The sequence below is a fragment of the Thunnus albacares genome, chromosome 11, assembly GCF_914725855.1.
Source record: "Thunnus albacares chromosome 11, fThuAlb1.1, whole genome shotgun sequence".
In the NCBI taxonomy this organism is placed as follows: Eukaryota; Metazoa; Chordata; class Actinopteri; order Scombriformes; family Scombridae; genus Thunnus; species Thunnus albacares.
This window is the reverse complement of record NC_058116.1, coordinates 13,471,425-13,481,882: the sequence shown is the minus strand read 5'-3', so window position 1 is coordinate 13,481,882 and position 10,458 is coordinate 13,471,425. Positions and strand designations below refer to the sequence as shown.

Sequence of the window (10,458 nt, the reverse complement as noted above, 5' to 3'; positions counted from 1 at the left end):
TCACCAAAGTTATTACAGTTTATCCTGTGAGTAAAATGAATGCCCACACCAAATCTCAAAGCCCATTCAACAGTCAAGACATTTAACTCATCCTCCCACTGACATCGCCGGAGCCATCGCTAGAGTCATCGCTGGCATAGATTTTTTTAAAAACTGGCATTAATATGTTGTACATCTAAGATGGTGCACTGACTTTCATTACCTTGAATCCATCCCAGTTTAACTGTCAGTAACAGTTGTTGCTATATATAAAGAGTTCCATACAATCAAATGAGTAATTTTAACCTGTAGTGAAAGAGATCATAAAATAATCACCACAGTAGTATGGCTTTAGGCATTTTACACGCGGAGCTGAGAAGCAACAAGGGCAATAGCTGCCCTGTTAAACTCTGCCCTCTTCTGTGTATAACAAGATCAGTTATCCATCATATATACTGTACAATACAGCCCACCTTGCTGCAGGGCAAAGCAAAGAAATCTTTTGTAATGTTATTCTAGGCAAGTTGTTTTTTTAATTGTTAATACGATTATGCACACTCAATCAGATGAGGGCTTTATGCATAAGTAAAGGTGGTAACAACAGTGAGCTAATCAGCGATGTGCATCTTCTTCTCCTGTGGGATGCCAAGTAATTATGAATGAGAAGTAGCAGGCAAAGAGAGTTCACTAATGCGCCTTTAGTGCTGAAGATGAGGAGAGAAGCAGAAAGATATAATTCTACTATATAATTATCCCAGGAGGAAGGGGGATGGAGGCAAAGGAAATGCAGCAGTGAATAGATGGGAAAAAATAAATGGCAGCAGAAAGAGCAAGAAAAGAAAAAAAAAAAGAGAGGAAATGTAAAACCATCTTCCCATGGGTTGAACAGCTACTTCAAACAGTGTCTTTGGAAAAGCCCACTGAATATTTTACAACTTATACAATGGTTCCTCATCTAGTGATTCATCTCTCATGATCACAAATATGGTTAAAGATACTGGTATGAGAATGTGTTAGATCCTGGAGTAAAATTTCCAGATGTGGATTTTACACCTACTCAAACCAGGCTCCCTGTAGTGGTGTGTGTTCTTGTGGGTGAGTAATCCTGCCGTTCGCAAACTGGCTTTGGAGGAACCCACTGTTTGGTGATCTGTCCATCCCCACAGTGTGATTGAACAGCCTGTGGTACTGTGTTGAAGTCTCCACACACCTCTACTCGGCACTGAGACATTGCCTCACGGCGGTGCTATGAAGATCAAAATCTCTACACGATGGCTGTCTGACTCATTCTTGGTATAAAATCCTTTCTGGACTATCAATTTATGATCTCTCTCTTTTCTACCTTTCCCTTTGTGTGTGTGTATGTGTGCGCTAGGTTTTCTTATACATGCTCAGTGACACGCTGTCAAAGACGTAAGCTATACACACGTGACTGGGAGGAAAGGCCAAGCACTGATGGATCTCTAACCATTATACTTTATATCTCTGCCATTCCCAATCTATTACTGCTCTTAACCAAAAATGACCTACCTGTGGATGTGGTTGTCATGGCACCAGAGCAGAAAGTCTCTCATAAGAGACTTTGATGTGTAAGTTAGGGTATAGCATGAGGTGCATATGTGTGTGTGTGTGTGTGTGTGTGTATGAGCAACCTCCATACACTAACTCTGTCATTGTCACTATTGCCCCTCCTCATATTTCTCTCTCTCGGCATTTATGATGTCATAATGAATGAATAAATGATGTGTAAACAGTGCAGGATAATCTGGAGGGAGAACTGTTAATTAACTGGTAATGAGAGAGCTACATGGTTTAAGGAGTGTGGAGCATGTGTAGGTGCTGACTACTCCCTCACACCGGATTGTGTCCCTGTCTTTTGCGAGGCAGCAGTGACATTGGTTTACAAAACGCCTGTCACCATCTATTAGAGCAGAAATCGGTCACAGGAGATTCCCTCATGAAGATGTATCATACACAAACTCTCTTGTCACATGCACACCCACCATATAAACCTCTATGATCCAGTGGGCAAAAAACATGTTCTCCTGATGACATTATCTGCCATTATATTTGACGTTTAAAATAAAAATACAGATTTTTGGCATCAATATTTTAACAGTCTGTGAATTGCCTCCCAGACATGTGATGCATTATTGAGAGCGAGCTGCTTGCAGTTTGAAATATGTCATGGGTGATTCTCATTGACAGCAGGGATCCTTTCAGGAGACAAGGAGATGAGAGATACTGTAGACATGTCTTTAGTCTTTCTGGGTGTCCTCAGGAAAAGGGCTCCACTGCAGTCTGGCTCAATGAATGTGATATTACATATTGATTCCTGAAAATGCTCACAAATTTCACAAAATTTCTCCTTATTCCATTTAAATGGTCAGTGGAACCACTGATGCACGCTTCACTTGACTAACAACACAACTCTGAAATGTAATAACTTGGAACTTAAAAGTGGGTGTTTTAACATTGAAAACAGCAGTCTCCACGTGCACAAAAACACAGCTTATTTTTAAGTAACTGTGCCAAAATCATTTTTTCAGTAGAGAATCAGTCTGTTTCTCACCAATTCTCTGCTGCTGCTGTTACTGGCTCTGTTAACACCATGAGTTGTGAATGCATTATTGATTACAGCACTGCGTTTCTAATCTAGAGCTGTGTGAGATATTTGTTCATGCTTACAAATTAATAATACATGCCTACAATTTAATTATAAGATTTCTTACGCTTACTGGGAATCTCCCCCCCAAAACTATTAGGGGTTTGTGTCCAGATACGCCATCTAGTGCATGAAGAAAGAAACAGCAGTAAAAGACAGCAACAGCTTGTCATAAACATTAGTATATACTGTATATTACATGACATTATTCATATCTACTATTTCTAAATACCTTTCATGGGTTTAGTTTTTTTTTAATTGACTACTTTAAGACCCTCTCATTCATGCAGGTTTTCTTTTTCCAGTATTGATACATGTTGAATGCTTCCTTTTCAAACACATCTTGCACAGGATTTATTCAATCAAGATTGTTTAACCTCAAAAGAAAATGACTAAACAGTAAGTCTAACTCCACATCCAGTCAGAATTAGCCTTAAGCCATGACATGACAGGCCAACCAAGAAAGAAGAGATCTCTGGGTTTCATTCAGTGATTTTCTGTGTTTTTAATACGCTACACATCTGCCAACACTTTGTTGATGTTTGGAAATATGAGCTGCAGTCCAGAGCAAAGAATCCACATGTCAGAAATTCTTGTTGAGGCTTTTTAATCTGCAAAACCAAATCAAGGACTTCAGTAGTGTACAGTGAAAGAGACAACCGTTTTATGATGTATGAAACATGATTTAATGACTTGCAACACAGAAGATAACTAAACACAGTGCTCCTGAGGCCATTTTATTTCCATACTTAATTCATAGTTTAAAACGTACAGTGTAAGTCAAAGTAATATTTGGGAATGTTTACAGATGTGAAATCAGCGTGACCCCTGCTCCGGTCTTCACATGGTTGTTCCAAAGCTGGTATTCACTTTGAGTTAACTGTTCAGAGAGGAGATTGTTGCATGACAGGATTAAGTTCAAACTGGTTTTTTAGAGGCACGGTAGAGCTTCACTCACATCAAAGTGACCTGGATTTGGCCATCAGCTCACCCCTCCGCAGAAGCCCCCCTGCTCTGACCACAACCCTCGACTTCTACCCTAGAAATGTCCATATTAAGTCCGCTCCACTGGTTGCTGTGGTGTATTGCTGGGACAGGCAGGTAGAGTGTCGCTGCGGGGACTTCCGCACACACACAAAAAGACATCTCAGCGGTCTAGCGAGCGCTTCTGGATTGCTTCGGCCACCACGGTGCGCAGAAGAGCGATGACAGAACGAGGGTCGTCGCTGCTTATCACAGCGCTGCCTGACACAATCATGTTGGCTCCTGCCTAGAGCAAATATGAGCAAACACACATTGTAAGAGTAACTCCCATTTCAGTTTTAGGTTTGTTTTTATATTAGGCTGATATGTGTTTGTATTCCTTACCTCAGCACACTTGTGAATGGTGTCAGGGCCGACCCCTCCATCTACTTCGATGTCTAATGAAGGGAATTGACTCCTCAGCCAGCTCACCTGGTCACATGCACAGAAACACAAAACACATGAAACAAAGGCTCAAAACCTGCCCAACACCATGTTACAACACATTTGGTAGATATTATCAGGACTGAAAGAAAAGCTTTGATGAACAGGTGATTCTATCGGGCTGTAATCGGTTAAGTCAAACCGGCTTTCCCACTTGTGTTAAAAAAAGAAACACAGCGAGAGAGACATCAGAAGATGAGAAATAAGACAGCACTGAATCTGAAACGCATCTTTATTTACTTACTTATGTAATGATGTAATAATCTTGTGTAGTCCTGTAGTTTAACTAAAACTTGTATGAAACTACAGCTGCAGACTGGAATCTTGCATCATTGTGAAAGTGAAACTGCACCTGGCATTTTTGTAGTGTTAGTCTGTAATTTAACAATTAAGCATGAATATATAAGAAACTAGTTAGTCTTTTCAACATTCGCACATCTCCCGCTTGAAACAGGTATATAATAATCATCTTGCTGAGATATACAATTGTTGTTTATGGGCTACAACTTGTTTCAGCTCTCATGCATTTATTTTGGTTGAAGGGAGCTCTGCTGAGCATTTCATATCTTAGTTCCAGATCACGTATCAGAAGTGGGTCGCAGTGGCTGTTTGTAAATTCATTACCAAGTCCCTCTAAGTCCTTAGTTTCTACTAGAGATTTACTAAATCAGGTTGCACCATTAAAACCTAAGAAATGTCTTAGCTAGTAAACACTTTAGTAAAGTGTAAATTGGTTGCTAGGAAACATCCATAACCCTGTCCAAAAAGAAGCAACCAACAATACGAAGTCACCGCAGCATCACAAGCTGTACCATAATTCCCAAAAAAATAACAGTTTTAGGGGCCAAAAGAAAGAATAAACTAAACTTCCAGTCCCTTGTGAATATAGGTCTGACTTTGTTTTATTTGTATCTGAATACCTAGATGAATATGTGTTTTAGAATTTGTAGTATTCATGCAGTTTACAGTGAGAGGGAAATATTCGATTATGCTAAGCTAACTAAAATTATTTGATCATTTAGCCTAACATTATTGGCATAAAGTGTTGTAATTTGAGGTTTTGTGTTCTTTGTCTGTGGAATCTAAAGTATCAGGCCAGATATGTTGACCATTTTCCACATTACCTCTTTTACTTTTTAATCGAAACAGGTCAAATATTACCAAGCTAACGTGAGCTTTGTCAGTTGGTTCATTCAGCTATCTTATGCAACAGTTCCACCTGGCAGTTGGTAAGTGTAAATATTTAGGAACAATGCGCCTCTACGTAAGCACTAGTTTGTGTTGTGTAACTGGTTCATTCAGTGATATGTAAATCTCTACTTAGTAAACACTTACGTTTACACTTAGGCTATGTCTGAACTTACTAACTGCTGACTGGTGCATTTGCCTCCAGGTGTCTAAACTTGCTCTTCACCTGCTGAAGACTGAGAAAGATCAGTAGCTATAAATGGAACATAAAAAATTGGCCAGTACTGTTGTAGTGATAAATGAAGTTGTGTAGTTGTCACTGAGCTTAACTTGTTCATGGTTTCTCCAGAACTTTTGATAACTTTGCTACTAGCTTACATAAGTTCAAATACCATGTACAAATTTGTGTTTCTGTTGTATTTCAACTGTGAGGGAATTATAATTAGGCTGCATCTACTCTGTCTCACTCTACTGTATGTATGTCATAGTGCCTCAAAATAACAGAAGAACCATAAAAGTGGCACAGACCAACAACACACCACTGTAGGTGGTTTGTAATATTCAGTGTACACTGATACTGTATCAAACAGGTGCAGATTTACTGTGCACTGAGCTTTGAAGCTGTAGTTTGTGTTATTTCCTCTTACTTTTTCCAACTACCTGTGGTTTGTCCATACCTTGGGCATCATGTCCTCCATAAACTTCTGTCCTCCAAAGCCAGGTTCAACAGTCATGACCAGAGCCATGTCAATCTGGTTTGCCCAGGGTGCTAGCTCTTCAACTGTAGTACCAGGCTTTATGGCCAAACCCACCTACAAAATTCACAGTGTTACTATGAAAGATAATCTGAAAAATAAATTTAGTCTGGTACGAATACAAATACATTTCTCAGAGTTTTAAAGTTTTTTCGGACAAGCCTACTACATATGTGGTTTCTTAAATACATCCTAAGATTCATTACACCATTATTCCACTGATTAGAGATATTCTACTCTATACAGGTCTAATGTTGTTCAGTCTGTTTATTTTGCAGCAGCATTTTCTCACCTTCATGCCACTCTCTTTTATCTCCTTGATGAGGTTTCCAGGGTTGGTGGTGGCCTCTAAGTGGAATGTGTACTGGTTGGCTCCTGCTGCAGCCATGGGCTTCACCCACTGCTCCGGCCGAGACACCATCATGTGCATGTCTGCAACATTAACACAATCACAATACATTCCACGGCATAGAAGAGGCCTCTTATGACTCAGTTCAAAAGGATAATTCAGTTAAGTTATTTTTAGATAAAGTGTATTTAACTTCAACATCGGTTTATTCAAAGTGCGCATCACCCAAAGAGTCTCTGTACACTTTACAAGTTAATAAAAACGCCACCAAAAAGCACACAATGTTACATGTAAAAGTACACACACACTTGCACAATATAACAACAAGGTTGAGGTAAGGAATTTAAAAACAAAGATTGTTTAACTGGAACAGGGTTGGGGTAACTACTTGTCAAAGAGGAAAACATTTAGTGATTTGAGTTCCCAGCTGGTGAAATCAGGAGAGGCCATAATAAGAAAAGAAAAGATGTGTTTTCAGCCTAGATCTGAGAGTCTCAACAGATCTTGCCTCCCACACGTGTGATGGTAAGTCCCTACCACCAAAAGATTATTTGTTGAATCTAGGAACAGTAAAGTAACCAACATCAAGAGAGTGTAAAGGATGTGATGGAGTATACAGAATAATAAGGCTGAAGATATATGAAGGAGCCAGTCCATTTAAAACCTTATAAGTAAGATGCAGAATTTTGAAATCAGCTCTTACTTGAACTGGTAGCCAATGCAAAGACATCAGTACCAGTGTTATATGACCCGATTTCTTAGACCTTGTGAGGACTCGGGCAGCTGCATTTTGGACAAATTGGAGACCTTTGGTTCCTGTCTTAGGTAGGCCAGAGGAAACCGAATTGTAGAAATCCTTTCTGGATTTCAGCTTCTGAATATGATAGAATGGGCCATATTTTGGACATGTTACGAAAGTGGAAGAGGGTAGTCTGTGTTATATACTTGATGTGTGGCTAAAATGTAAGAGAAAGATCAAATGCTTTTCCCGGATTCTTAACTGTATGGCTCTGAGAAATTGTGCAGCTATCAAGATTAATGGAAAAAAATGAATCTAGCTGGATCAACAAGCAACATTTCGGTCCTGTGTGCATTCAAATGCAGGACATCATTGCACATCCAGTGATGGACTTCTGATGAGTACATCTCTAATTTAACCAGCTGGGAGGAATCATTGACTGTTTTTGTGTCATCAGCATAGCAGTGATACATTATGTTGTGTGGGGATAGGGCTAGGCAATATATCGATATTGTATTAATACTGTGATATAAGACTTGATATCTTAGATTTTAGATATCGTACTATTGTGATATGGCATTTGTGTTGTCTTTTCCTGGTTTTAAAGGCTGCATTACAGTAAAGTGATGTAATTTTCTGAACTTATCAGACTGTTCTAGCTGCTCTATTAGTTGCCTTTACCTACTCAGTCATTATATCCACATTATATACACCAATGATTAGTTGTTGTGTAAATATTTTGTGAAAGCACAAATAGTCATCCCTACAATATTGTGACAATATCAATATGGAGGTATTTGGTCAAAAATATTGTGATATTTGATTCTGCCCATATCACTCAGCCCTATGTATGTATGTATGTTTTTTATTCTCACCAAAGAAAGGGTCTTGGCCTATTGACTTCCTTAGGCACTCTACCATGGGATGACCAAATGTGATGTTGGGGACAAAATGCCTGCAAAAGGAAACAACAAAAAACCAAACATTAACTTGCAGCTGTGATGAAATTCTCCCATCTTGCACAAACAGTTGCAAAGTAATGTCTTGCATAAGTGTAACGAGGAAGATAAATGTCAAAATTAGCAGGGCAAGAACAAGATTGTTAGCATAGAATAATATTTCTCACATCTATATAGAGAGCCCTCTCACTGATGAACCACATCAAATCCAGTTACATAAATATTGGCACCCTCAGCTTAACTTCTGACAGGGTAGCTTAGCTTGTTGGTGTTAGCTAACTTTAGCTCTCAAGCACTGAACTTCCAATCGGGTAATCCAGCTAAGTAACTACTGATAAACTGACCCGTCCATGACGTCGAGGTGCAGGTAATCTGCCCCGCACTCCATCATCCGCACACACTCGCTGCCCAGACAGGACAGGTCGCTGCTCAGGATGGACGGACCGATCTTCGCACTGTAAGACATGCTGTTACTGCTGTTGCTGTCTGGATGCAGCCAGGTAGCCTCTTCTTCTTCTTTTTGTGCTTTTTCTTTTTCTTCTTCTTTGGGGTTTAACGTCAGTTTTCATCCTTGGCGTTGCATTACTGCCATCTTCTGGAGTTAATTGACTCCTACAGTATCCGGTTTGTCAGATTATTCCTACCAGTGCTGTTCTCTAAAGAAAGCTGACCAGACGCCAGTGGTGGAAAGTAATAAAGTACATTTACCAGTAAGTACTGTAGGCCTACTTAAGTATAATTTTGAAGTACTTGCACTTAACTTGAGTATTTCCATTTGATGCTACTTTATACTTCCATTACTCCATACTCCACTATATTTATTTGACAGCTTTAGTTACTTTTCAGATGATTTGACACAATGGATAATATAAAAAGCTTTTAAAATGCAACACATTGTTAAAGATGAAACCAGTGACATCTTACAAAAAGCAGTGTGTAGTCAAGGTCACATTTCAGATGAGTTTTTAACAGCTCCACCAAATAGTGATTTTCCCTCTACACTTCTCACATGGTTTCAATTAAATAAATGATCCAATATTTCACCACAAATCAAAGATTAGAGATAAAGTCCAATAACTGAAAACAGATTTGTGTATCAGAACTTTGTTTTTTCTACTTCGTCTCCCATTAATCATCTCACGACCCCTCAGATTTATCTGGTGACCCTGTGGAGGGGCCCGACCCCCATGTTGGGAACCACTGGACTAAACTAGCTAACTGTATATCAAGTAGTTCAAACTAGCTCCACCTCCAGCAGCTACAACAGTAACATGCTGCTTACACACTGATGTTTCAGTATTAATAATCTAATGATGTCATATATAATAATATATCAGTCAGAGGGACCAAACCACTACTTTTACTGCAGTACTTTAACTACATCAAGCTGCTAATACTAATATGTACTTTCACTTAAGTAGGATTTTTCATGCAGGACTTTTACTTGTAATGGAGTATTTTTACATTACTGTATTGATACTTTTACTTAAGTAAACAATACTTCTTCCACCACTGCCAGACAGACCTTGTCCACTTTCACCACACTCCAGTATGGCCTTTAAATCTGCTCATGTCAGCCCTGATCTTGTCATTCCCTCCATCATATCTTTTCTCTCTGATATATATTTCCTGCAGTTAACAAGTGCATGTTCTACTGTTTCTGGCACCTGCCAATGCTCACAAAGTCCAGTCGGATGCTTCCCTATAATGTGGAGAGTGCCGTTCAGGTTACTGTGTTCTATTCTTAGTCTGGTCATTACTGCCTCCTCTTTTCTATTTCCTCCCATATTTCTCTCAATACCCTCTCTATTTTGTATTGTATGTAGTTGTCTTCCTCTTATCTCCTGATCCCAGTGCTGCTGTCACTCTTTATTGATTTTCTTCCAATCAATACCCTTTCCCTCAGATTTTGAAAGTTTAATTGTGTTGTCTATATTTTCTTTTTTTTTACAGCTAGTTTTTCCACTCTCTCATTGCCCATAATCAGGCAGCTACAAAATGTTTTTGATTAATGTCCAATCTCCAAATTTGTAGCGAATATGATAATTCGGATAAAATACCAGGCTTGCCATAGATTCTGTCCTATGGTACAAAGGGGTTACTAAAGGGGTCACAAGATCAATCTGGCACAGGAAAGAAGAAACACTAGTACTATACAAATGTGTTTGTGTGTAAACCTATGTGTGTTTTGGACAGGACCTCTACATTTTGCCTTCGTCTAGTGAAATGTTGGAATGTTTTGTCCCTACTGGCGTCTGACAACAATTCAACTCAAACAGTCTGAGAAGTTCTGAGGGGAACATCGCAAGTTAAGCATTACAAGTAGACACTTCTTCCTTTCATTGTAAGAGGTCACA

The 10,458-nt window shown here is 39.2% G+C and overlaps 1 protein-coding gene across 1 annotated transcript; it reads right to left on the bottom strand.

Annotated features, from left to right (window-relative positions):
* Positions 1 to 3,234: 3,234 nt before the first annotated feature.
* On the bottom strand, positions 3,235 to 8,619 carry rpe (ribulose-5-phosphate-3-epimerase). The gene is made up of 6 exons (XM_044366726.1): positions 8,446 to 8,619; positions 8,018 to 8,097; positions 6,347 to 6,486; positions 5,977 to 6,111; positions 4,013 to 4,099; positions 3,235 to 3,914 (listed from the first exon to the last, which is right to left on the bottom strand). The coding sequence occupies exons 1-6, from the start codon at positions 8,565 to 8,567 to the stop codon at positions 3,792 to 3,794; spliced, it is 687 nt and encodes a 228-aa protein (XP_044222661.1). The 5' UTR covers positions 8,568 to 8,619; the 3' UTR covers positions 3,235 to 3,791.
* Between the last annotated feature and the right edge of the window lie 1,839 nt (positions 8,620 to 10,458).